Below are 26360 nucleotides of genomic sequence, written 5' to 3'. Positions count from 1 at the left end.
CTGTAATTTCTACTTCCAGCTCTTCCTCCCAGACCCTTCCCAGCTGCTCAGCCTCTCCACAAGAACATTCCTTCAGGATGCTGTAAAAAGTACTAATGGAGACTTCACCCCTAGAATGAAACACCTTCTTTTCTATGTCAGAACTACAGAAATCAGTTAAGAATGATTTTTTTTCTGTATATAATCTCTTACCTGAAAGAAGCAAAAAAGATCCTTGTTGGGTATGTTAAATATCTGTACTATTTGACTAAAAGACATCATTGTTCCTTCATCAAACAAATTTCCTAGATGGAAAATACCCTTACAAAGTTTAAATCCAGAAACCAGTATGCCAGGCTGAAAATCTGGACTGCCGGTTATTGGAGTGAATGGTGATATTTTTGCTGCGTTGCCCTCAATTTTTCGCACCGCCCTCCAAGCCCTGACTGCATTAATTGTTATTGGATTGCGACAATACTCCTTAACTAGTTTCATCTTATTGAGAAAAAGCAAATTAATAAGAGGGCATTTTGCTTGTTGTCCTTAAAATCTTATCTAAAACCTTAGCGTTGCGATTAGAAACTGTGTTACCTTTTATCATAAAAGAGGATCAAGTGGGTTTTGTAAAAGGCCGATCACCTAACAATATCAGAACATTACTTAATGTGATTCAGGCATGTCAGCAACAGGCAGTGGATGGCTTGGTAGTTTCCTTAGATGCAGAAAAGGCCTTTGATCGTGTCAAATGGCTGTATCTTTTTTTCACTTTACAATGATTTGGTTTGGGCAATAATTTTATTAAGTGGGTGAAAGTTCTGTATAATGACCCTTCGGCTGAGATTCTCACTAATAGTATTAGGTCGGATAATTTTAGTATTCTGAGGGGCAGCCAGCAGGGCTGCCCTTGATCAAAATGAATATTCTTCCTCATTCAATTTTCTTTTGGCTGCTTGTGCAAGTAAAGAGTTTAGTGTACAGCATAGGGCTATGATATTCTGTAACTTGGCTGCAGTAGGCTTATTAATATAATCCTTTTCAGCTGCTGCAAGCCTCGTTTCCACTAGGCGCTACTGTTCTGCAGCTTGTCACTTCTTACTAGCAGAGTAGGAGATAATTAATCCCCTTGCATAGGCCTTAGCGGTTTCCCAGAGCATCAATGGACTACTAGCTGATTTGGAATTAATAGATAGGAAAAGTTTTGAATTCAGAAGTAAAGTAGTCTATAAATTTATTATCTTTTAGAATAAAAGAGTTCAGCCTTCTATGTCTAGGTTGTGCTGAATTATCTTTGGGCTTAATACTTAAATATACTGCTGCATGGTCAGAAATAGCGATATTTCCAATTGTGCAGGACACAAATAAATCTAGGAGCGTTTTGGGGGTTAGAAAAAAGTCTATTCTGGTGTAACACTTGTGTGGATTAGAAAAAAATGTGAAGTCTTTGTCTGAGGGAAGTAACAACCTCCAGACATCCACAAGTCCTAGTTCTTCACATAAGCCCATGATTTGTTTCGACTGTGAGGAGAGCAATGGGGGACCACTAGGCACTCTGTCCATCAATGGATCCATGAGACAATAAAATCCCCACCTACAATAATGTTTTGTATTGAAAGGCTTGTAAGTTTGGAAAAAGCATCTATTAGAAATTTGAGAGGATGAGTTGGAGGGCAGTAAACATTGAGAATACCATATTCCTCTCCATATATTGAAGCCTTAACAATCACAAATCTCCCATACTTATCCTTAATGCAGTCTAATAACTTAAAAGGTAAGTTCTTCCTAATTAAAATGGCCACCCCCTACTCCTGGTATTAAAGGACGAAAAATAGACTTGATCAAATCCACTCTGTTGCAGTTTTAGATGTTCTTTATCATTTAAATGTATCTCCTACAATAAGGCTATGTCCACCCTTTCTTTTTTGAGATTTAATAGGATTTTCTTTCTCTTGATTGGTGAATGACTCCCCTTAACGTTCCAAGTGCACAATGTTAATATATTACTGGTCATAACCCTTTATAACAATTATTTGACTCCAGAGGAGAAGAAACCCAACTTAAGATCAGCTGAACAACAATAAGTAAATTTAAAAAAATACAAAAAAAAAACAAGTGCCAACAGTGCTGAAGAAGAGGACTTACTCCACACCTAAAGGGGATATCTGAACTTTCCAGCACCCCATATTCTGCCCCACTGCTAATATGGCATTTAACATAGTCAAAAATGAAAACGGCATAATTTATCAATCCACCAATTTGTTACCGTCATGTTTAAACTCCTTCGGGCTGGAGCAGCACTGCTAATTTAAACAAATAATGAAACTGTATCAATCAAAACAAACACATTACCCATCCTATAAGATATCTTGCCATCAAGTAATGAAAAGGTAAAATAAAGCAACCATCGAGCATGTTATCGTCCATAACCAGGGCTACACAATATATATATACTTTAGTCCAACACATCCACAAAAGTTTTAACTTTGTCAGGAGAATCAAATATCTTGGTGGCCCCGTTGTAGGTGATTTTCAGTGCCACTGGGTATAGCATAAAGTACTGGATTCCGGATTCTCTCAGCCACTTCTTTACCTAATCAAAATCCTTGCACTTCCAAATAACGGCTGCCAAAAAATCTTGAAAAAATGTAAGCCTAGATCCCTCATATATTAAAGCCTGGGCATCAGTCCCACGGCGTCTCGAAGCCTCCATCACTCTTTGCTTATCACCGAAATTATGGAACTGCTCGAGGACAGGTTGAGGGCGTTGGTCTGGGCCCGGTTTTGGAGCCAGCGTACGATCAGCTCTTTCCACTTTAATGCATCCAGCCTTGGTTTACAAATCAAGGAAATTAGACAGCCAGCCCTCAAAAAACTTCGCTGGCTGGCTGTCTTCTGTACCTTCAGGTAGACCGATGAACCATATGTTCTTCCACTTACTTCTATTCAACAGGTCAACGGCAGATACCATCTCTCTGGCCCTACATTCCTCCTTAGAACACCTGGAGAATAAAGACGCATACGTAAGGCTCCTTTTCATTGACCACAGCTCTGCCTTTAATACCATCATTCCAAATAAACTGATTCCTAAGCTCCGGAACCTGGGCCTTAGCACTCAGATCTGCAGCTGGATCTTCAACTTCCTCACAGACAGGACCCAGGCTGTAAAAATAGGGGACAAGCTCTCCTCTACAATCACTCTGAATACCAGTACCCCACAAGGCTATGTACTCAGCCCCCTGCTGTACTCACTGTACATCCATGATTGTGTAGCCAAGTTTCCATCGAACTCAATATATAAGTTTGCTGATGACACAACAATTGTAGGCCGTATCTCGGGTAATGATGAGTTTGAGTACAGAGAGGAAATTAAGAACCTGGTGGCATGGTGTGAGGACAATAACCTATTCCTCAACGTCAGCAAGACGAAGGAATTGGTTGTTGGCTTCAGAAGGAGTAGCGGACCGTACGACCCAATTTACATCGGTGGTGCACAAGTGGAACAGGTCAAAAGCTTTAAGTTCCTCAGGATCAATATCACAAATGACCTGACTTGGTCCAACCAAACAGAGTCCACTGCCAAGAAGGCCCATCAGCACCTTTACTTTCTGAGAAATCTAAAGAAATTTGGCCTGTCCCCTAAAACCCTCACTCATTTTTATAGATGCACCGTAGAAAGCATTCTTCTAGGGTGCATCACAACCTGGTATGGAAATTGTCCTGTCCAAGACCGGAAGAAGCTGCAGAAAATCGTGAACATGGCGCAGCACATCACACAAACCAATCTTCCATCCTTGGACTCATTTTACACTGCACGCTGTCGGAGCAGTGCTGCCAGGACAATCAAGGACACGACCCACCCAGCCAACAGACTTTTCGTCCCTCTTCCCTCCAGAAGGCTCAGGAGCTTGAAGACTCGTACGGCCAGATTTGGGGAGAGCTTCTTTCCAACTGTGATAACACTGCTGAACGGATCCTGACCCGGATCTGGGCCGTACCCTCCAAATATCCGGACCTGCCTCTCGGTTTTTTTGCACTTCCTTACTTTCCATTTTTCTATTTTCTATTTATGATTTATAATTTGAAGTTTTAATATTTACTATTGATTTGTAATCCAGGGAGCGGGAAGCACAGAATCAAATATCGCTGTGATGATTGTACGTTCTAGTATCAATTGTTTGGCGACAATGAAGTATGAAGTATTCTCAAGATCATCAATATGGTCAGACAGGCTTTGGACTTGCTTTTCTAGCGCCCGGGTGCGGCTTTGGGCTTGATCAGCTACAGTCTCTACCACTGAGACTTGGCCCTCGACCTCAGTCGTTCTTGTATCAAGATTTTTAAGCTCCAATGTGTGGTTCTGGAGTGTTAGAAAGAGCGGACCCAGCTTCTCGTCCATCATTTTGGATATGTTCTCCGTAACTTCCTGAATTACTTGACGAAAAGCAGGGTCCAACTTGTTAGCAGAGCTAGCAGCAGCTAGCTCTTCAGCCCCGGGCGAGCACTCTGTGCAGCCCACCTTGGCTGCCTTTTTAGTGCTTTTCGATGGCATGGTGTTGAAGCAGCTCAAAAAAAATACTCATCAATGTTCATGTCATTAAATCCGACACTTGGGATTTTAAAAATAAAAGTTGAAACGGATAGGTTTAAGTTAAATTGGACAGCTATATGGACAGGAAAGGAATGGAGGGTTATGGGCTGAGTGCAGGTCGGTGGGACTAGGTGAGAGAAAGAGTTTGGCATGGACTAGAAGGTCCGAGTTGGCCTGTTTCTGTGCTGTAATTGTTATATAGTTATGGTTTATATGCAAAATTATCAGTGTTGCAGTGCTGAGCACAGACAAGCAGACCTTTCACTGTGCCGCCGTCTTGAAAAACCACCACAACTACTTTAATATTTCCTGTCAGAGACTCCCTAGGTACAGACACTCCTGTGCCTAGCATCAAATTATGGACATACAATCAATGAATATAAGCTATCATGTATTTATATTTATTGTATTCTTTTTAATCTTGTGTTTTCTTTTGTGCTGCATTGAACCCTGAGTAACAATTATTTTGTTTTCCTTTTCACTTGTGTAATGAAAATTACATTAAACAATCTTGAATCTTGCTCTTGAAGAAAAAAATCATAAGTTGGGTTTGGTTTAAATTTGGATTGTCTATGGTCAGAACAGGTTCAGGCCAATTTTATTTTCAAATCCAAGTAGATCTCTTCACAACGTTTACCTCTTTTTTCCAGCTTTTTACTTATCTCCTCTGCTTCTTTTTGCTTGTTTCTATAAAGTGCCTTTAGCTCCTCAATCTCATTATTTTTCCGGTCAAGTATCTAGAACAAGACAAAAAAAAAACTCAGTTTTAAAGGTATTTACTAGCGTCAATATATGGTGAATGAACACAATGGGAAAATCAATTAAATAAAACTTTTGATAAATATGCTTTGAAGAAAAAACACTGATAAGTATGGCTTGGGCGCTGGCAAATGATAAATGTAGTTTGACTTATCTAAAAACATTTTACTTAAGGGTCAATCCAGGCAGAGACTCAAATAACAGTAATACTGCGAATTATCAATTTCATTCAATATCAAGTGCTTTTGCAGCATATTTAAAGAAACAATGCATTATAAAGTTCAGGGAAAAAACTACCTCAAGTTGCTGATGCATGAGAAAAACATAATAATTCTGTTGGAATCCCACTGAAGACATGCCAGAAGTTCCAGGCAATTACGCGCTGGATGCAGAAGCTAATATGGTGGTAGGTGAAGACAAGAGGAACCCTATCCCTTGTAGGATGGCAGGAGGATGGGGTGAGAGCAGACGTGCATGAAATGGATGAGATGCGGTTGAGGGTAACATTGATGGTGAAGGAAGGGAAGTCCCTTTCTTTTAAGGAGGAAATCTCCTTTACTCTGAAATGAAAAGCCTCATCCTGAGAGCAGATGTGGTAAAGACAGATGAATTGAGAGAAGGGGTTTTTACAAGTAACAGGGTCAAAAATGGTATAGTCTAGGTAGCTGTGGGAGACAATGGGTTCATAACAGACATCAATAGTGTACAAGAGTAAGGAGGTGTTGATGAGGTTCTATGGGGCATTAGTGAGACCTCATTTGGAATACTGTTTGCAGTTTTGGGCCCCCTATCTTAGAAAGGATGTACTGATGTTGGAGAGAGTTCAGAGAAGATTTACGGGGATGATTCCTGGAATGCAGGGGCTAACATATGAGGAGTGTTTGTCAGCTCTTGGACTGTATTCATTAGAGTATAGAAGAATGAGAGGGGATCTCATAGAAACGTTTCGAATGTTGAAAGGGTTGGACAGAGTAGTTGTGGAAAGGTTGTTTTCCTTGGTGGGTGAGTCCACGACAAGAGGCCATAGTCTTAGAATTAGAGGGTACCCAGTTAAAACAGAGATGAGGAGAAATTTTTTTAGCCAGAGGGTCGTGGATTTGTGGAATTCGTTGCCACATATGGCTGTGGAGGCCCGATCATTGAGGGTGTTTAAGGAGGAGATTGACAGGTATCTAATTAGTCAGGGTATCAAGGGATATGGGGAAAAAGCCGGAAGTTGGAACTAGATGGGTGAATAGTTTAGCTCATGGGGGAGCTGCGGAGCAGACTTGATGGGCCAAATGGCCTACTTCTGCTCCTTTGTCTTGTGATCTTGTGAATAGATAAGCTGTCTCCAGAGATAGAGATACAGAGATTGAGAAAGGGGAGGGAGGTTTCGGAAATAGACAGGAAGAGTGAAGAGTGAGGGAAGAGTGGAAGTTGGAGGCAAAGTGGATGAAGTCGACGAGTTCGCACAGGTGCAGGAAGCAGTACCAATGCAATTGTCAATGTAGAACAGGAAAAAGTGGGGGCCAGCAATCAGTGTACGCTTAAAACATAGACTGCTCCACGTAGCTGACAAAAAGGCAGGCACAGCTGGGACCAATGTGAGTGCCCATGGTTACACCTTTTGTTTGAAGGAATTGGGAGGAGCCCAAAGGAGAAATTATTAAGAGTGAGGACAAGTTCTGCTAGACAGAGGAGAATTAGAATTAGAATTAATTTAATTCTTACATCCAACCCACAACGTGAGGGAGTAAACATCTTTGCGTTATGACTCCGTCCCACTGCATAGCCATGTGAATTTAAAAGTCTAATGGCTGCAGAAAGAAGCTGTCCCATAACCTGTTGGTCCTGGCTGCAATAGTGTTTGCCAGATGGGAGCAGTTGAAACAGTTTATGATTGGGGTGACTGGTGTTCCCGATGATCTTCCAGGCCTTCTTTCTGCACATGCTGTGATGAATCTCCTCAATGGAGGGAAGTGGCTGTGGAGGGGAACTGGTTGGGTCTGGTGTCCAAAAAGAAGCAGAGATTTTCGCCTTCCTGGATGGGGAGGAGGTGTATAGGGACTGGACATCCATAGTAAAAAGTCCAGGGAACTTCAAATTATTGAAAAGATCAAGACTGTGTGAGGTGTCATGGATGTGGGTCGGAAGGGACTGAACTAGGGGGGATAAAACAGAGTCGGGGTATGCAGATGTGTCACTTCATCTCTCTGGCTGCCCACTGCCTCCTTCTTGTGTTCCTCCCACCTTTTCTTTCTTCCATGGCCTTCTGTCCTCTCCCATTAGATTCCCTCTTCTGCAGCCCTGTATCTCTTCCGCCAATCAACTTCCCAGCTCTTTACTTCACCCCTCCCCCTCCTGGTTTCACCTATCACCTTGTGTTTCTCTCACCCCTCCCCCCACATTTTAACGTCACATTTCTCCAGCCATCCTGAAGGATCTCAGCCCAAAACGTCAACAATACTCTTTCCCATAGATGCTACCTGGCTTGCTGAATTCTATCATCCAAATCATCGACATATAACACAAAAACAATTGGTCCCAACACAGACACCTGTGGAACACCACTAGTCACAGGCAGCTAACCAGAAAAGGTTCAGTTTGTTCTGACTCTTTGCCTCCCACCAGTCAGCCACTGCTTTATCCATGCTAGAATCTTTCCCGTATCACCATGGGCTTGTAGCTTGTTAAGCAGCCTCATGTGTGTCTTATGTGAGGCGTCTTAATATAAGATTATTAAGGGATTGGACACGCTGCTTGCAGGAAGCATGTTCCCGCTGATGGGTGAGTCCAGAACCAGAGGCCACAGTTTAAGAATTAGGGGTAGGCCATTTAGAACGGAGTTGAGGAAAAACTTTTTCACCCAGAGAGTGGTGGATATATGGAATGCTCTGCCCCAGAAAGCTGTGGAGGCCAAGTCTCTGGATGCTTTCAAAAAAGAGATGGATAGAGCTCTTAAAGATAGCGGAATCAAAGGTTATGGGAATAGGGCAGGAACTGGATACTGATAGTGGATGATCAGCCATGATCACAGTGAATGGCAGTGCTGGCTCAAAGGGCCAAATGGCCTACTCCTGCACCTATTGTCTATTGTCTTGTCAAAAGCCTTCTGAAAATCCAAGTACACAACATCAACCATTCTTCTTAGTCTATCCTGCTTGTTATTTCTTCAATGAATTCCAATAGATTTGTCAGGCAAGATTTTCCTCTGAGAAAACCATGCTGACTATGGCCTATTTTATCATGTGCCTCCAAGTACTCCGAAACCACATCCTTAACAATTGACTCCAGCATCTTCCCAACCACTGAGGTCAGACTAACTGGCCTATGACTTCCTTTCTTCTGCCTCTCTTCCTTCTTGAAGAGTGGAGTGACATTCGCAATTTTCCAGTCTTCCGGAACCATTCCAGAATCTAATGATTCTTGGAAGATCATTACTAATGCCTCCACATTCTCTTCAGCCACCTCCTTCAGAACCCTGGGGTGTACACCATCTGATCCAGGTGACTTATCTACCTTTAGATTTTTCAAGGTTCCCAAGAACCTTCTCTCTCGTAATGGTAACTTCACACACTTCATGACTCCCGGCACCCGGAATTTCCACAACACTGCAAGTGTCTTCAACAGTGAAGTCTGATGCCAAATACTTTTTCAGTTCATTTGCCAATTCCTTGTCCCCTGTTACTACCTCGCGAGCATCATTTTCCAGCAGTCTGATATTCACTCTTGCCTCTCTTTCACATTTAATGTATCTGAAGAAACTTTTGGTATCCTTTTTAATATTATTGGCTAGCTTACTTTCAGGTTCCTTCTTAATGATGTTTTTAATTGCCTTCCGTTGGTATTTAAAAGTTTCCCAATCTTCTAACTTCCCACTAATTTGTTCTCTATTATATGCTCTATCATCATCCAGAAATCTGTTACAGGACGAGACTACAAAAGATTCAAGATGTGCTCAAAGCTTCCTTTAAAACATGTAACAGCTTCATTGACTATTGAGATTCATGTTGGCTTAAATTAAAGAAAAATCACACTGGAAGAGTGAGTCCATGCAACAGAAGCACATGGAAGCTCTGCATAAGCACTCTAGTCAGAGCAATGAATACAGAGTCTGTTTTGGGAATTCAAGTGACGCTTCCTGACCAATGAAATAAATCAAATGTGACAGGAGCCTCAAATCTTTGAGGCAGTATGTAGGGAGAGGGATTTGCTCTGCTTACTGTTCCAATTAATTTTGGAGCATTTGGTAGAGATGCACTTGATGAGGAGGTTGAATTGATTAAATAGGAAAAACCTATTGCCTGTGGGGTGTTTAAAAACTAGTAGACATAGTTCCAAAAGAATTGGTATAACAACAGGGGAGATGAGGAAATTTGTTTTTAGGTGATAGAGTCTGTACCTGGGAGCAGCATGGAATGATAAACACTCATCAGTTTTCAATACCTACAAAAGTAGTTGTACAGTCATAACTTATAGAGTTGTGCCTAATACTGGAAAATGGAGTCAGACTTTTGTGGCTCCTTTACAACTGGCATAGACATGATAGGTCATATATTGCTAGATCATAACTCTTTTATTATTCTATAATCATCAGCTGCTGACCAAAATCTGCAACTGAATCATTAAAAAGCAATTGTTGACTTCCACCTTTCCATTCAAAATGCTTAAATAGACAGTTTCAATGCAAAATTATCACTTTTCTTTTATAATTTCATGACATGATTTTAAGCAGTACTTGCTTACAAAAAATGTTTAAATAACATGTAAAGCAAATGATATTTTGGTCATCATTCCATTGGACCAAGTATCTCTGCTGATGTCTTTCCAGAGTTGCACTTGGCATCTTTCTTGAAGATAAAATCTCCAAGGTCCTCTTCAAAATTTTTGTGAATGTGCACTATGAAGCTCTGGATTTGTAACTAGAGCTCATCACTGAAGAGTCTTGGGTTTTCAGTGGAATACTGTCTGCTCCCAAAACCATGTTATTTCTGAGATGAGATCTGCACTTCTCAGGGTCTTGAAGATCGGTGTGGTGACAAGGTCAAACCAAATACGCTGGTATCAGACGAAATCAAGCGTGCTCATGTCAAAGACACAGTTGCATTTGAGAAGGTCCAAATGCCCTTGGTGAAATCACACCTTGGATTTTGTACACAATTTTTGTTTCTTGACAGTAAAAAGGGCATACTTGCTATAAGAGGAGGAAAACAGCAAAGATTCACCACACTGGTCCTTGGGACAGCCAGTTTGTTCTATAGGAAGAAATTCACTGAACTACAAATGGAATCTCTAAATTTTATCAGAATGAGAGGTGACCTCATTGTAACTTACAAAATTCTTGGGAGGGTTCAACAATGAGAGGTACCAGGAGAATATTTTTTCCTGAGACAGCTAGAACCAGGATTTATAAGGGAGTGGGATATTTAGAACCAGAAAGAGAGACAATTTTTTTTTCAGCCATGGGATGGTAAGTAGTTGGTTTCTACCCAAGAGGGTTGTAGATCCTCAGAGACTGAGTTCACTCAAAACACATATCAAGCAATTTTGGATATTAAGGTAATCTAGTAATAAGGGTGTATTGCAGTCAAGGTAGAGGATCCACCATCATTATAATGAATGACAGAGTAGGGTCAAAGCTAGATGGCCAGAACCTGCTGTTAATTCCATGTTCTTACATTTGTATTAAATAAAATGTATACTGAACTGTCAATTCAACACCAAAGGCCATAGTCAGAAATAACCATTGTAAAGTTTGAGCAAAAAAAATTCTTTTCTTCAAAAAAAAGCCCAGTTCTCTCATCTGTTCTTTCTTCAGAAATTCTGTTATTCTACTAAGAGTCTGTGTTGATAAATTCTTAAATCTGCTCATAAAATTACATAAGGGTATTGTAATACTCCAAATACTTACATGTGATCCAAATGTAGTGATCCATTGTATCAGAAATTGACAATTCATTATGTGAATTAAATCACGCAAAACACTACTTCTAGGTTTTGAAAGAGCTATCTATATCATGCAATTCCCTTGTCTCATAAATAATAACATCATAAGACCATAAGATCATAAGATACGGAGCAGAAGTAGGCCATTCGGCCCATTGAGTGTTCTGCATTCAATCATGGGCTGATCCAATTCTTCCAGACATCCCCACTCCTCTGCCTTCTCCCCATACCCTTTGATGTCCTGGCTAATCAAGAACCTATCTATCTCTGCCTTAAATGCACCCAATGACTTGGCCTCCACAGCTGCTCATGGCAACAAATTCCACAGATTTACCACCCTCTGACTAAAGTAATTTCTCTGCATCTCTGTTCTAAATGGAAGTCCTTCAGTCCTGAAGTTGTGCCTGCTTGTCCTGGACTCTCCTACCATGGGAAGTAACTTTGCCGTATCTTATCTGATATTTCCCCTAGAAAAAAAATCCTGTTGCATTAACCATGAGCTTGTTAACTTCCAACAACCAATACAGATTACTGTGAAACTCATGATTTAGATCAGATTCAGATTTATTTATCACGTGTACACCAAAACTTTACAGTGAAATGCGTTGTTTGCACTAACAACCAACACAACCTAAGGATGTGCTGGGCCAGCATAGCATGCCTACAATGTTCAGCAGAACAGCGAAAGAAACAACAGCAACAAAAAAAAAAGATACAGCAGCAAATAAGTTCCTTTTCACACCCACACAGGTGCTGAAAGGGTGACATAAATGATGACACTCTACAGGCCATGCTGCGTCTGTGGAGGGAGGAATGGAGTCACATTTCAGGTCAGTGACTTTTGAACAGAGACAGGAAAAGTAAGAAATAAAAGCAGATAAGGCTGAGGGTGAATTTCAAAGTTCAAAGTAAATTTATTATCAAAGTATATGTACGTCGCCAAGACGCTGAGGGTGACCTTTCAGAGGTTTATAAAATTATAAGGGGGATGGATAGGGCAGATAGCCATGGTCTTTCTCCCATGGGAGTCAAAAACTAGAGGGGTAGGTTTATTGTGAGAGGGAAAAGATTTAAAAGGGACTTAGGGACAACTTTTTAAACACAGATATTGATGGGTAAATGGAATGAATTCCAGAGGTAGTGGTAGAGGCAGGAGCATTCACAAAGCTTAAAAGAAATTTGGACAGGTACATGAATAGGAAAGGTTTAGAGGGATCTGGACCAATCAGAAAAATGGAATTAACTCAGGGAGTCGGGCGGATTTGCATGGACATGTAAGACTTAAAGGAAGACAAAACTGCCCCTTTAAATCTAATCTACCAGTTTATTTAGCATGCATGTCCTTATCATTCTTCCAAGATTAAAATTAGGTTAATTTATCACAATCATTAGTGCTCAACAGAACGATACCATGAATTAAAAAAACTGAATCGGACTCAACTACCATGTCCTCCTCAGAAACAGGAATGCTGGAAGAATTCAGCCAGCCAAGAAGCTGACTGTGGAAAGAGAAACCAGTTGACATATGTACTGATTTGACCACTTCTCAGAACTGGGAGAAGAGATGCTCCCATGATTTGTTCCTGCTTTCCATTTTAAAAGAAAAATATACTGTACTTTTGTGGATTTTAGTCATGCTTTTTTTAAAACATGGATGCTACTGTTCTGTACACCAAATATAGCACTCAGAGGATGCCTATTGCATGGGGTCAGTCATGGTTATGAATTTCTACTTTTCTAGTTTAATTGAATCATAGAGCACTACAGCACAGAAATACGTCTTTCAGCCCATCTAGTCTGACAGCCTGGTGTTCTGCCTAGCCCCATCTACCTGTACTTGAAGCATAGACCTCCATACACTTCTCCATCCAGATATCTATTCAAATTTATCTTAAATATTACAAATGAACCTGCTTCTACCACTTCTGCTGGCAGCTTGTTCCATGCTTACACCACTCTTTGAGTGAAGATGTTCCTCCTCAGATTCCCCTTAAATAGTGCATCTTTCATCTTAAACCTATGACCTCTAGTTCTAGTCTCACCCAACCCGAGAGGAAAAAGCCTGCATACATTCATCCTACCTATACCCTCATAATCTTTTAATATCTCTATACAATCTCCCCTTATTCTTTAGTGTTCCAGGATAAAACGTCCTAACTTATTCTACCTATCCCTGTAATTTAAGCCCTCAGTTCTTGGCAACATCCTTGTAAATTTTCTCTGGACTTTTTCAAGCTTATTGATATATTTTCTATAGGTAAGTGATCAGAAATGCACAAAATATTCCAACCAACACACACAAAACATTGGAGGAACTCAGCAGGCCAGGCAGCACCTATGGAAAAAAATGAAGAGTCAACATTTCATCTTCGTCAGGACCCTTTATCAGGCTTCATTTTTGTGACAGAATACTTCCAAATTTGGCCTCACCAATGAGTTATAAAACTTCAACATAATATCCCAACTCCTGTACTCAGTACCCTGATTTATGAAGGCCATTGCAGCAAAATCTATCTTCATAACCCTATCTACCTGTGGCAGCACTTTCAATGAGTAATGGATCTGTATTCGCAGGTCCCTTTATTCTACTGCATACTGTTCACTATGTAAGTCTTGTCCTGGTTTGTCCTCCCAGCATGCATCACCTCACACTTGTCTGCATTAAATTTCATCTGCCATTTTCCAGCCAATTTTCCCAGCTGGTCCAATCACCTCGTAAGCTTTGATAGCCTTTCATTGTCCACTACTCTCCCAATCTTGCTGTTATCCAAAATTTGCTGTTCTAGCTTGCCACATTATCATCAAGTTGTTGATATAGATGACAAATAACAATGGATACCACACTGACCCTACAAGTACACCATTAGTTACAGGCCTCCAATCAAAGAGGCAACACCTACTACTACTCTCTCACTTCTTCCAACAAAAAAAACACTAATTCCAATTGACAACTTCATCTTGAAGGCCAAATGACTTAACCTGCAACAGCCTCCCATGAGGGACTTTGTCAAAGGCCTTACTGAAGCCCTAAGTAGACAATGTCTACTACCTTCCTTTTATCAACCTTCTTGGTTAACTGCTCAAAAATCTTTGTAAGATTGGTGAAACATGTTAATGATCTTAATCTGGTCCCATCTATCCAAGTACTTATACATCCCATCCTTTAGAATACTTTTCAATAATTTATCCATGACAGGTGTCAGGCTCACTGGCCCAATTTCCTGGCTTATTCTTAGAGCTTTCTTAAAAAACAGAATAATATTAGCTATCCTCTAGTCCCCTGGCCCTCATCCATGGCTAAGAATGATTTAAATATCTCTGCCAGAGCTCCTGCAATTTCTGCACTAACTTCCTATAAGGTCAAAGGGGACACCTCATCAGGCTCTGGGGATTTATCTGCCCTGATTCACCTCAAATTTCCTGTGATGACATTGAATAAAGTTCACAAAATATGGCTTTTATTGAACTATTTAGAAGAAATGTACAGGTCAGAACAAAAGACGACTGGAGAAGCAAGAGAATAAAGTCAGAACACACACTTTTAAGTTACTCTGTTGCAAAGTGAGGAAGGAGCAGCAGACATGGAGGTTCATCAAAACTGCCTGAGCACTGGGATGGTCCCCACAAACAACTAAAAAGAAAGAGAAACTTGGAAGAGAAAATAATGGAAAAATAAAGCAACATCTGAGCTTATTATACAATTTCCCATCTACTCTATTTTATACTTCGTTCTAGGTATAATGAAAAATTTTATTCAATGCCAACAGACATTACTTGCTCTGTAACTAGTAATAGCTGCATGCAAGCTTATGAAATTTGATCCTTTAATGAGAACGGCAAGGACTTTTTGTTTCATGTCGGAAATTCAGAAAACATGACTAACTCCATCAAAAATTGGAGAATTGCTCTTCATTTTGAATAGGCTTTGAAGTTGCATAGTGAATGACAGAAAAATCCACTAACACAGCAGTTACAACAGGAAGAGGTCCTAATCACAAGGACTCAGGTTGCTTCTTCAACAAACTTTGATATTTACAGCTAGTTGTAAGAGTCCAAACAACTTGCTTGCATTGCATAAGCTATAATTGTTAAAATTTGTCTGTGGTTACAAAGATATTGCAGCACATTTTGGACTACAATCACAATTGACTAAATGCATTTAAAATACTGTTAATACTTTGGATCTGGTACTCTTCATCAAAAGATCTGAATCATTATCAGCTTCTCCTTCCAGAGATGCTGCTTGACCGGCTAATTCTTCCCAAAATCTTTTGTTTTTGTTTTGGATTTTCAGCATCTGTAGCTTTTTTGATCTTTTTACAGTTAATATACGAACTGTATGAATTCTGCACTATTTTTATATTTCCACAGATAATGAAATCATCAAATGGAAACATAAAGTGCAACAGGTCGATGGTGGCCTTTTTCCAGACAAGCAACAGTTGTAAACCTGTGTGTAAGTCTAGTTCCCATGTTCCTGAATTGTTCCTGCCTACAAACAATCCTCTTATTTCAGAACCAATCCAAAATGTTGTACATTCTCCAAAGCCTAAGATTCATTGTCACAGTTCTCTGCAACCAATATTGCCCATCTTGAATCATTTAAGCTCACATCTATTTCTCCTGGTTCTGTGCAGATTTTTATATACTTTCTCACTCCCTACATAATTATAACAATTATATTAAATTACACTATAATTCTGTTCACTACATAGAAATTTGATACAATTAACAAAGAAATTAGAACTTGCTTTGAAACAGAAAAATAATTAGTTGTAAAATATATGATTGGTGTCTTCAGCAAATAGTTCCACTCATAAGCACCATCAAGAGCAATTGTGTCAACCTGAACAATGTTGGTTTCACTCTGTCAAAGACAATTCCCTTTGCTCGCTCTAACGTTTCTTTTCTCAGGTCTCATCAAGGGTCTACAATATTAATTCTGTTCGCCCTTCTTGTATGCTAAACATTTCCAGCATTTTCCCCTGTGAATTTATTTATGTTCTCCAGCCTCTGCAGTTTTTTTTGCTTTCAAACAACCCTTCTCACCACTTATTGCTTCCATCACTGATGCCTGGTAGTTACCATGCGTTCATTTGTTATGAGCTATGTCAGTTACATGTACCATCTGTAAAATGGATTTCAGATTGATTACTGACAGCAACTTACCAAACCTACAGCTTCTACCAATAAGAAAGACAACAGCTTGAAGAGCAAGGAAACATCAATACCTGTATGTTCTTCTCTGATTCACACAAAATTATTAGAAAGTGAGAGCAGGAACAGGCCACCTAGCCCCTTCAGCCTGCCTTGCTGTTTAATTACAAATGCAACTGATCTACTCAAGGACTCAACTCCCCTTCTCTACTAGTCGCACATAACACACAATTGCCCGAACATTCAAAAATATATCATGTTGGGAATACTGAGGGTGGAGTGCTGCGAGAGGGGTGTGGGACAGATAGCAGTGAAGGAGTGCCGGGGGCAGGGAGTGGCCTGGGTACAGACACACACAGCCCTGAGACACCAAGCAAGGTCATTTGATTCCAAACAATTGGTTTATTGATCATTTAAGAGAAGATAGCGGCACGATGCAGCGCGCAGTGGCCACTCCGGTGATGAATATCTGTTCTTTGTCAAGTAGGATGCCGTTCACAATCCTGATTTGATGGAGAAGCACGTGAGAAGCACGGAGGAACATCTGGTGAAACTTCTGAAATGCCTGTTTCGCTGCCGCTGCTATTGTGCAATCCAGAATCTCCGGAGGGGTAGGCGCTAAATCCTTGGCTTTGCCTGTTGCTTGGCGGCCGGGGCTGGAGTCGAAGTGCTCAGCAGAGGTGGTGCTCGGTGCTTGGAGGGCTGGTTGGAGGCTCAAAGTTTTCGGACAGACTCAGAGTCGGCTGTGGTTGGGTGCTTCCAGGGTGCTGCATCTGCAAGTTTGCAGCGCTGGAGGTTCATGGCAGGGAGTTTCTTCCTTCTACTGTCTGCGTGAGATGATGGGGCTATCGGGACTTTGAGACATTTTTTTAACTGTGCCCATGGTCTGCTCTTTATCAAATTACGGTATTGCTTTGCACCATTGTAACTATATGTTATACTTATGTGGTTTTTGTCAGTTTTAGTCTTGGTCTGTCTTGTGTTTCTGTGATATCATACTGGAGGAACATTGTATCATTTCTTAATGCATGCATTACTAAATGACAATAAACGAGGACTGAGTGTCCTCATAATCATCATAAGAGTGTCTCTCTGATGCTTCCCACTTCCTCCCCTTTCCCTTCCTCTTTTCCCAATTATAATTCTCCTCTCCCAATTCCCATCCCACTCTCAGTCCACAATAAAGACCCATATCAGCCACAGGTTTATTATCACTCACATACATCATGAAATTTGTTTTTCTTTGTTCAGCAGTACAGTGCAATATACAAAATTATGACAATACTGTGCAAAAGTTCTAGGCACTCCAGCTATATCTATGTGCCCAAGACTTTTGCACAGTATTGTAAGTTGTGAAATTTCTTGGTTTGTGGCAGTAGTATGGTGTAATACATAAAAAATGCCATGAATTACAATAATTATCAAAAAACAAATAAATAATCCAATAAAAGAGAACAAAAAATTGTGAAGAAGAAGCACGGCAGTGCCTGGACTTCCTTAGGAGTCTGCGGAGATTTGACATGGCATCCAAAACTTCTACAAATTTCTATAGATGTGTAGTGGAGTACTGGAGTTGTATTGACTGGCTGCCTCATGACCTGGTAAAGAAACACCAGTGCCTTTGAATGGAAAATCCTCCAAAAGGTAGTGGATTCTGCCTAGTCCATCACGGGTAAAGCCCTTCCATCCACTGAGAACACCTACATGAAACGCTGTCTTAGAAAAGCAGTATCCATCATCACAAATCCTCAACACCCAGGCCATGCTCGTTTCTCGCTGCTATCATCAGATAAAAGGTACAAGAGCTTCAGGACTCACACCACCAGGTTCGTGAATAGTTACAACCACTCAACCATCAAGCTGTTGAATATAAGGGGGCAATTATACTCAAAATGCTCTGCAGATGCTGGGGACAAAGCAACACTCATGACATGCTGGAGGAACTCAGCAGGTCGGGCAGCATCTGTGGAAATGATCAGTCAACGTTTCGGGCTGGAACCCTTCGTCAGGACTGAAGGGGGAGGGGGCAGGGGCCCTATAAAGAAGGTGGAGGAAGGGGGGAAGGAGAAGGCTGGTAGGTGCCGGTGAAAAACCAGTTAGGGGAAAGATAACCAATTTCCCCCGGGATTAATAAAGTATGACTGTGACTATATGACTATGATAAAGGGGTGGGGGGGGGGAAGCAGGGAGGGGATAGGCAGGAAGGGTGAAGAAGGAATAGGGGAAAATACAATGGCACAATGGGTAGTAGGAACCATGAGGGAGGTAGTAGGCAGCTGGGGGAGGGGGCAGAGTGAAACTGGGATGGGGGAAGGAAGGGAGAGGGGGAGGGGACTACTGGAAGTTGGAGAATTCAACGTTCATTCCTAGGGGATAGAGACATCCAAGACAGCATATGAGGTGCTGCTCCTCCAACCTGAGTTTAGCCTCATCATGGCAGTAGAGGAGGCCATGTACGGACATATCCGAACATATCCGAATGTGAATGGGAAGCAGAGTTGAAGTGGGTGGCTACCGCGAGATCCTGTCTGTTGTGGCAGATGGAGCGGAGGAGCTCGATGAAGCGGTCCCCAATCTGCGTCGGGTTTCACCGATGTAGAGGAGGCCACACCGGGAGCACCAGATGCAATAGATCAGGGGTCCCCAACCTTTTTTGCACTGCGGACCGGTTTCTTATTAACAATATTCTTGTGGACCGGCCGACCGGTGGGGGTGGGGGTGGTAGGGTTGCCAACGAACAAGAGTAGCAGTCAAATACGTTGGGTTTACCCCAAGAAAGACTACAATGACCATGAAGCCTTGCGCGGGCACCAGTGCGCATGCGTGTACCTGCCGATTTTTTTCTACAAATCAGTTTTGGCGATTCTGTGGGGGTGGGGGGCTGTTAATCACGAATGCAATATAGGTGATAAGTGGCTAATACACTCAATTTCGTTTCTAAAAGGGTTTATCTAACGAATTTAATATTAAACACACAGCACTATTTTCCTCGCATGAATATAGCGATAAGTCAATTATCAGGGGAGCTTGAAGTAAGTGTTGAACGAACTTCCAGTGGAAGTGGTAGAGGCAGGCTCTGTATTACCATTTAAAGAAAAATTGGATAGGTATATGGACAGGAAAGGAATGGAGGGTTATGGGCTGAGTGCAGGTCGGCGGGACTAGGTGAGAGTAGCGTTCGGCACGGACTAGAAGGGCAGAGAACGCCTGTTTCCATGCTGTAATTGTTATATGGTTATATAAGTCAATAGCATCATAACATTTTAAGTAACGTTTGGATATTAAACACACAGCACATATTTTCCCCACATGAACATATAAAATCATTGCAACACACCAATATCGCTGAATCAGTGGGAACCCTGGGCTTGTTTCCCTGCAACAAGACGGTCCTATCAAGGGCTGATGGGAGACGGCGATAATCGAAGGAGGTTCCTTATGTCCAGTCTATTCTGCAATTTGGTTTTTGTTGCATTCATTGCAGAGATATGTTGGAAATGGAAGCAATGTTTTCAGTGCTTTCGTGGCTATCTCAGGATATTTAGCCTTGACTTTGATCCAGAATGCCGGCAGGAATGTTATGTCAAACATGCTTTCAGCCCGCCATCATTTGCAAGCTCCAGGAGTTGATCTCCTTCCTGCGCTGACATGGATGACGCGTGCGTAATGACCTCACGTGCATTCAGTCTCAACAGTGGGCGTGACAGGGCGTGAGGAAAGGTGCAGCTGACTCCTATCGCCAAATCATATCGTTTCCTCGCAGCCCAGTAGCGCATGCTTTGCGGCCCGGTACCAGTCCGTGGCCTGGTGGTTGGGGACCGGTGCAATAGATGACCCCAACAGACTCACAAGTGAAGTGTTACCTCACCTGGAAGGACTGTTTGGGGCCCTGAATAGTGGCAAGAGAGGAGGTGTAGGGACAGGTGTAGCACTTATGCTTACAGGGATAAGTGCCGGGTGGGAGATCCGTGGGGAGGGACATGTGGACCACGGAGTCGCAGAGGGAACGATCCCTGCGGAAAGCAGAGAGGGGTGGAGAGAGAAAGATGTGCTTAGTGGTGGGGTCCTGTTGAAAGTGGCGGAAGTTGCCGAAGATAATGTGCTGGATCCAGAGGCTGGTGGGGTGGCAGGTGAGGACAAGGGAAACTCTGTCCCTGTTGTGGTGACAGGAGGATGGGGTGAGGGCCGAAGTGCGGGAAATGGAGGAGATGCAGGTATGGGCATCATTCATGACAGCAGAAGGGAAACCACGATCCTTAAAGATTATACTCACTCGCCCCCATCATTGAAATGTTCCCTCAGCCAATGATTCTATCTCATGTTCTCATTATTTCGTGCTATTTATTTACTTCTACATTTGCAGTTTGTTGTCTTCTGCACTCTGGTTGATCTTTCATTGATCCTGTTATGGTTACAATTCTATAGATTTGCTGAGTATGGCCATAAGAAAATGAATCTCAGGGTTGTACTTGGTGGCATATATGTACTTTGATAATAAAATTTACTTGCGCTTTGAAGGTTGTTGTTGCTACACCATTCAACTAGCTGACCTATCTCATTTCTGCATGCCTCCTTATCACTATCTGAGATTCTGACTACAACAGTAGTGTCACAGCAAATTTATAGATCTCTACACAGTCATTAGTGTAAAGAGAGCAGAACAACAGGCTAAGCACGTGTGACCCACTCACCAGAGCTCAAATGCTAGCTTGGCTCATTAGCTAACTCTGCTAGCTATGTGACTCAGCAGTGAGCAGGCCACCTTTCTAAACAATATACATCTGGGGTCAGTATGATCTGGGGTTCAACCAAACAGGAATGATGAGAATTACGAATAAAGGAATCTTGATTTGAGCGAATGCTGTGTAAATACGGCCCATACACAGTTATCAGTCACCAAGAAATAACAGATCGTACACCAGTATAAAATTATAAAGGAAGTATATTTACCAACTTCAGTTTTACCAAATGGTTAATAGGAAAAAGAAAAGGAAAAAAAAGATCTATTAGTTAAACCAGTCTAGATGTACACATAAATGTTCTAGCTCATTTCGGTAGTGGTTGGGTGTACTGCTTTACTCACAGTGCTGAACTCTCATCACCAATCACAGGCAGAACTTCCTTCTTGTACTCCATCTTGCAAAGCACTCCTTATATCAAGGATCCTCCGGGTGTCTTCCCTGATCCTCTCCTCTCCACGTCTCCAGCCAAAAGAACACGAACCTGACTCTGTACTTCAGAAATCTCTCTCCGCCCGGGTCTCCAGAACCTTCTCTCCATCCCACCTTCCTGATTGGCTGACACAACATTCCTAAGTGGACAACTTGGCTCCTTATCTTTAGCTGAAACCAAAACACTCTTACTAGCAGGACACACTGCTTTTACAGAAAACTGCTAAATTAAAATAATGCACAGCATAGCAATAGAAATCTTAACCAGGGCATTACACACGCATCTCTGAGGTGCACGTGTTGATTGTTGGCAAGGAGGAGATGTGATTTCCAATTCACACAGACTATGGTTCCTGATGGGGAAGTCAAGGATCCAGTTACCCTATGAATTCTCTAGTGATCTAGTCTCCAGGGAGCAGGAAGCAGAGAATCAAATATCGCTGTGATGAGTGTACGTTCTAGTATCAATTGTTTGGCGACAATAAAGTATAAAGTATAACTCTTCAAAGTAAAGAACCTCTGAGATTCACTACCTTCCACAATGTGGAAATATGTAGCCACCGCTTCAACATCACTGAAGTCAAATTCTGAAACTCCTGCCAGCAGCACTGAAGGAGTTTCTTCACTCAGAGACCCACAACTGTCCAAGAAGAGAGCTCACAGATGCTTGTATAGGGGAGCCCTTTGCATCTAGTGATCATAATGCCGCTAGTTTCAAAGTAACTACAGAAAAAAGATCTGATCCGCAAGTTGATATTTTAAATTGGAGGAAGGCCAATTTTGATGGTATCAGAAAGGATCTGGCAAGTGTTGATTGGATCAAACTGTTTTCTGAGCAACGGTGTACTGGGTAAATGGGAGGCCTCCATAAGTGAAACTTTGAGAGTACAATGCTTGTACGTGCTTGTCAGAATAAAAGGTAAAGATAACAGGTTTAGGGAACCTCGGTTTTCAAGAGATATTGAGGGGCTAGTTTTGAAAAACAAGGGAGGGGCATAGAAGGTACAGGCAGGCAGGCAGGCACAAAGAGGTTTGTATGGAGTATAAGAAATGCAACAGAATTCTTGAGAAACAAATCAAGAAGGCTAAAAGAAGGCATACGATTTCCCTAGCAGATAACGTAAAGGAGGGTAGCAGACGCCAACAGAATCAACAAACTCATTCGTAAGGCCAGTGATGTTGTGGGGATGGAACTGGACTCTCTCTCTGACCGTGGTGTCTGAAAAGAGGATGCTGTCTAAGTTGCATGCCATGTTGGACAATGTCTCCCATCCACCACATAATGGACTGATTGGGCACAGGAGTACATTCAGCCAGAGACTCATTCCACCGAGATGCAACACAGAGCGTCATAGGAAGTCATTCCTGCCTGTGGCCATCAAACTTTACAACTCCTCCCTTGAAGGGTCAGACACCCTGAATCGATAGGCTGGTCCTGGACTTATTTCCTGGCATAATTTACATATTACTATCTAACTATTTATGGTGTTATTACTATTTATTATTTATGGTGCAACTGTAGCGAAAACCAATTTCCCCCGGGATCAATAAAATATGACTATGACCAAGGGATTCTACAAATATGTTAAAGAGCAAAAGGATTGCAAGGGACAAAATTAATCCTCTAGAAAGTCAGAGTGGTAATCTACGCATGGAGCCAAAAGAGATTGGGAGATCATACTTGGATTTTTTGCATCTGTATTGACTCAAGAGAAGGACAGAGTCTACAGAAGTGAGGCAAAGCAGCTGCAAGGTCATAAACCCTACACAGATTACAGAGGAGGTGGTGTTTGCTATCCTGAGGAAATTTAGGGTGGATAAATCCTCAGGGCCTAACAAGCTGTTCCCTCAGATCCTGAGGGAGACAAATGCAGAAAATGCAGGGACCAAGAACGATATTTAAATCATCTTTAGTGACCGGTGAGGTACCAGAGGATTGGAGAATACCTAATGTTATTCTGCTGTTTAAGAAAGGCTCTAAAAATACATCAGGGAATTATAGGCTGGTGAGCCTGACATCAGTTATTGGAAGGTATTCTAAGGGACCGGATATATTAGCATTTGGCTTTGAGTGTGGTAGGTCATGTATAGCCAGTTTAAGAGTTTTTCAAGGAAATTACTGGGAAAGTTGATGAAGGCAAGGCAGTGGATGTTGTCTACATAGACTTTAGCAAGGCATTTGACAAGGTCCTGCACGGGAGGTTGGTCAAGAAGTTTCAGTTGATCGCAGTGCCGTAGAGATCAGTGCTGCGTTCATTGATGTTTGTCATCTATATCAATGATCTGGATGATAATATAGTTAACTGGATCAGCAAGTTTGCAGATGACATCAAGGTTGGGTTTGTAGTGGACAGCAAGGAAGACTATCCGAGCTTGAACTGGACAAGCTGGAAAAATGGGTTGAAAAATGACAGATGGAATTTAATGCAGACAAGTGCAAGGTGTTGCCTTCGATTGGACCATCCAGGGTAGATCTTACAAAGTGAATGGCAGGGCACTGAGGAGTGTGGTGGAACAAGGGGATTTGGGAATACAAGTACATAATTTATTGAAAGCGGTGGGACTGGTAGAGAGAGTCGTAAAGGAAGTTTTTGGCATGTTGGCTTCATGAATCAAAGTATTGAGTAGAGGAGATGGAATGTTATTTTGAAGTTGTATAAGACGTTGGCGAGTTCTAATTTGGAGTATTAGACAGGATTTTTCCACTGAGGTTGAGTGGGATTACAACGAGAAATCATCGGTTGTAAGGGTGAAAGGTGAAAAGTTTAAGGGGAACTTGAGGGGAAACTTCTTCACTCAGAGGGTCATGATGCATGCGAGGTCGATTTCAATGCTAAAGAGAAGTTTAGATAGGTACATGGATGGTAGGGGTATGGAGGGCTATGGTCTGGGTGCAGGTCAATGGGAGCAGGCAGTTTAAATAGTTCAGCATGGACTAGATGAGCCAAAGGGCCTGTTTCTGTGCTGTATTTTTCTATGATTCTACGACTCACTCTCACCTTTTTGAAGGGCAATAAGGGACAAGAAATAAATGCTAACATTGCTCACATTGCCCAGATCCAAAAAATGCATAGATGAAAAAATAAACTGGGCTTGGCACTCTACATCTTTAGAAAAGAATAAGTTATAGAATGAAGCAGCAGCCTAAGTCTTGATAGAAGCAAGGATATTTTTTGAATCAATCTGAAACAAAATTATTAATTGATAAACCTGGTTTTCTTCCTTCTCTTATTCTCAGTTCTTGAAGTACTCTCTCTTTCTCACTTGATCAAGATCAATCACAAGGTAATTAAATTATGGTTACCCTCCCTTGGGCTTCATTGATTTTTACCCTTATTGTAAGTTTCAGATCTCCTGCAGATTAATCCAAAAGGAAAGTTCTTTTTTCCACAGTGAAGTGAAATTAAGCCCAACATTTATGAATTAAAAACATGTGACACTACACAGAAATACCTGAAATGTAAAGTACTTGACCCATTCTGAAAAATATCACCTGTGTTTCATTAATTGTAGACTACAATCTCCTAAAGCAATCAGTTCCAGCTCACTTCATCTTTCATGTTGGCTAGAATAATAGTTTCAGCAATGAACCAATCCCAGCTGTTATGGGATCGAAATATTGTCTGGAAGGCAAATGATAGAGTTCATCTACCCACACACATACATCCTCACAGTCCCGTGAAATGGCAGCTCTTGGTGGCCTAATGTAAGAACATCTTTTTACCTTGGTAAAATTGCAAGAGCAGAATGGACGGTGGGCTAAACAACCAGTGCTAATGTCTCTTTTAAAATGAGACAATTGTTATTTGACATGATGGAGCAAAATAATAGCAGCATTCCTGTCAGAAAGAAAGCACTAAAATTCTACGTTCATAGTTGCATCCTGTTGCATTGTGATGTACCAACTGACATAAGTCCAAAAGAAAACCACTCAAGTTGAAGGAAAAAAATTTCTGATCGTTTCTTTCTAAGTTGAAACACATGGATGGTACCTCAAAGACTTCACCACATTATAGGAAGGATGTAGATTAAAGTGTAACAGCTACAGAAAAGGTGCAGTGGAGGTAGACAATAAGGTGCAAGATCATTACGAGATAGATTGTGAAATCAAGAGTCCATTTTATTATATTAGAAAACAATTTAATAGTGGGCTGGAAGCTGTCATGAACCTGATAGTATGTGCTTTCAGGTTTTATTATATTCTGCCTGATGGGAGAAGGGAGAAGAGAGAATGCCTGGGCTGGGTGGGATCATTAGTTATGCTGGCTGCTTTACTGAGGCAGCAAGACTATCACGTTGGAACTTCCATCTATCAACCCTTCAATATTCAAAATGTTTGTTTTGTTGACTCAGCAGGTTCCACAGAACAAACAGACACACAGTGCTCTCCTCTCCAATCAGACAGTCAGATAATGAAATATTATTCTGGTAATATCCCACAATAGGAAATTTGACGGGAAAAAAAAACCTGTTTTACCTTCTGCACATCTGCATCATGCTTTTGCTGCAGTTTCAGCTTTTCCTCGTGGAACTTTGCTTCCAGCATCTTTGACTTCATCTCCATCTATTTTGATTAAAATAATTAAACAAGCAGGGTTACTCAACTCATTTCCTATTCTCCCTGAAACAGAAAGAATGTGTAAAATAACCAATGGTAATGTTTGCAGTAAATCCCATTATTTTCCATACAAAGCCATATCTTGAAAGATGCCAGAATAGATCTAGAAAGGGGAGGGAGGTGTCGGAAAATCTAGAATCTTGAAAGATTATGCTTTGATGGT

At 41.4% G+C, this 26360-nt stretch overlaps 1 protein-coding gene across 6 annotated transcripts in view; it reads right to left on the bottom strand.

Annotated features, from left to right (window-relative positions):
* Nucleotides 1–26360, bottom strand: part of cep112 (centrosomal protein 112) — a 546977-nt gene that overhangs the window by 376120 nt on the left and 144497 nt on the right. For all 6 annotated transcript variants that reach the window (XM_072242065.1, XM_072242069.1, XM_072242070.1 and 3 more), the window contains 2 exons: nt 26057–26143; nt 5202–5301 (listed from right to left, as the gene is read on the bottom strand). In XM_072242065.1, the coding sequence (XP_072098166.1) occupies nt 5202–5301; nt 26057–26143 (187 nt within the window). The remainder of the gene's footprint in view (nt 1–5201; nt 5302–26056; nt 26144–26360) is intronic.

This window comes from Mobula birostris, chromosome 24 (genome assembly GCF_030028105.1).
Source record: "Mobula birostris isolate sMobBir1 chromosome 24, sMobBir1.hap1, whole genome shotgun sequence".
NCBI classification, from domain to species: domain Eukaryota; kingdom Metazoa; phylum Chordata; class Chondrichthyes; order Myliobatiformes; family Myliobatidae; genus Mobula; species Mobula birostris.
Note: the sequence above shows the minus strand (reverse complement) of the source record. Positions and strands in the feature narration are given on the sequence as shown.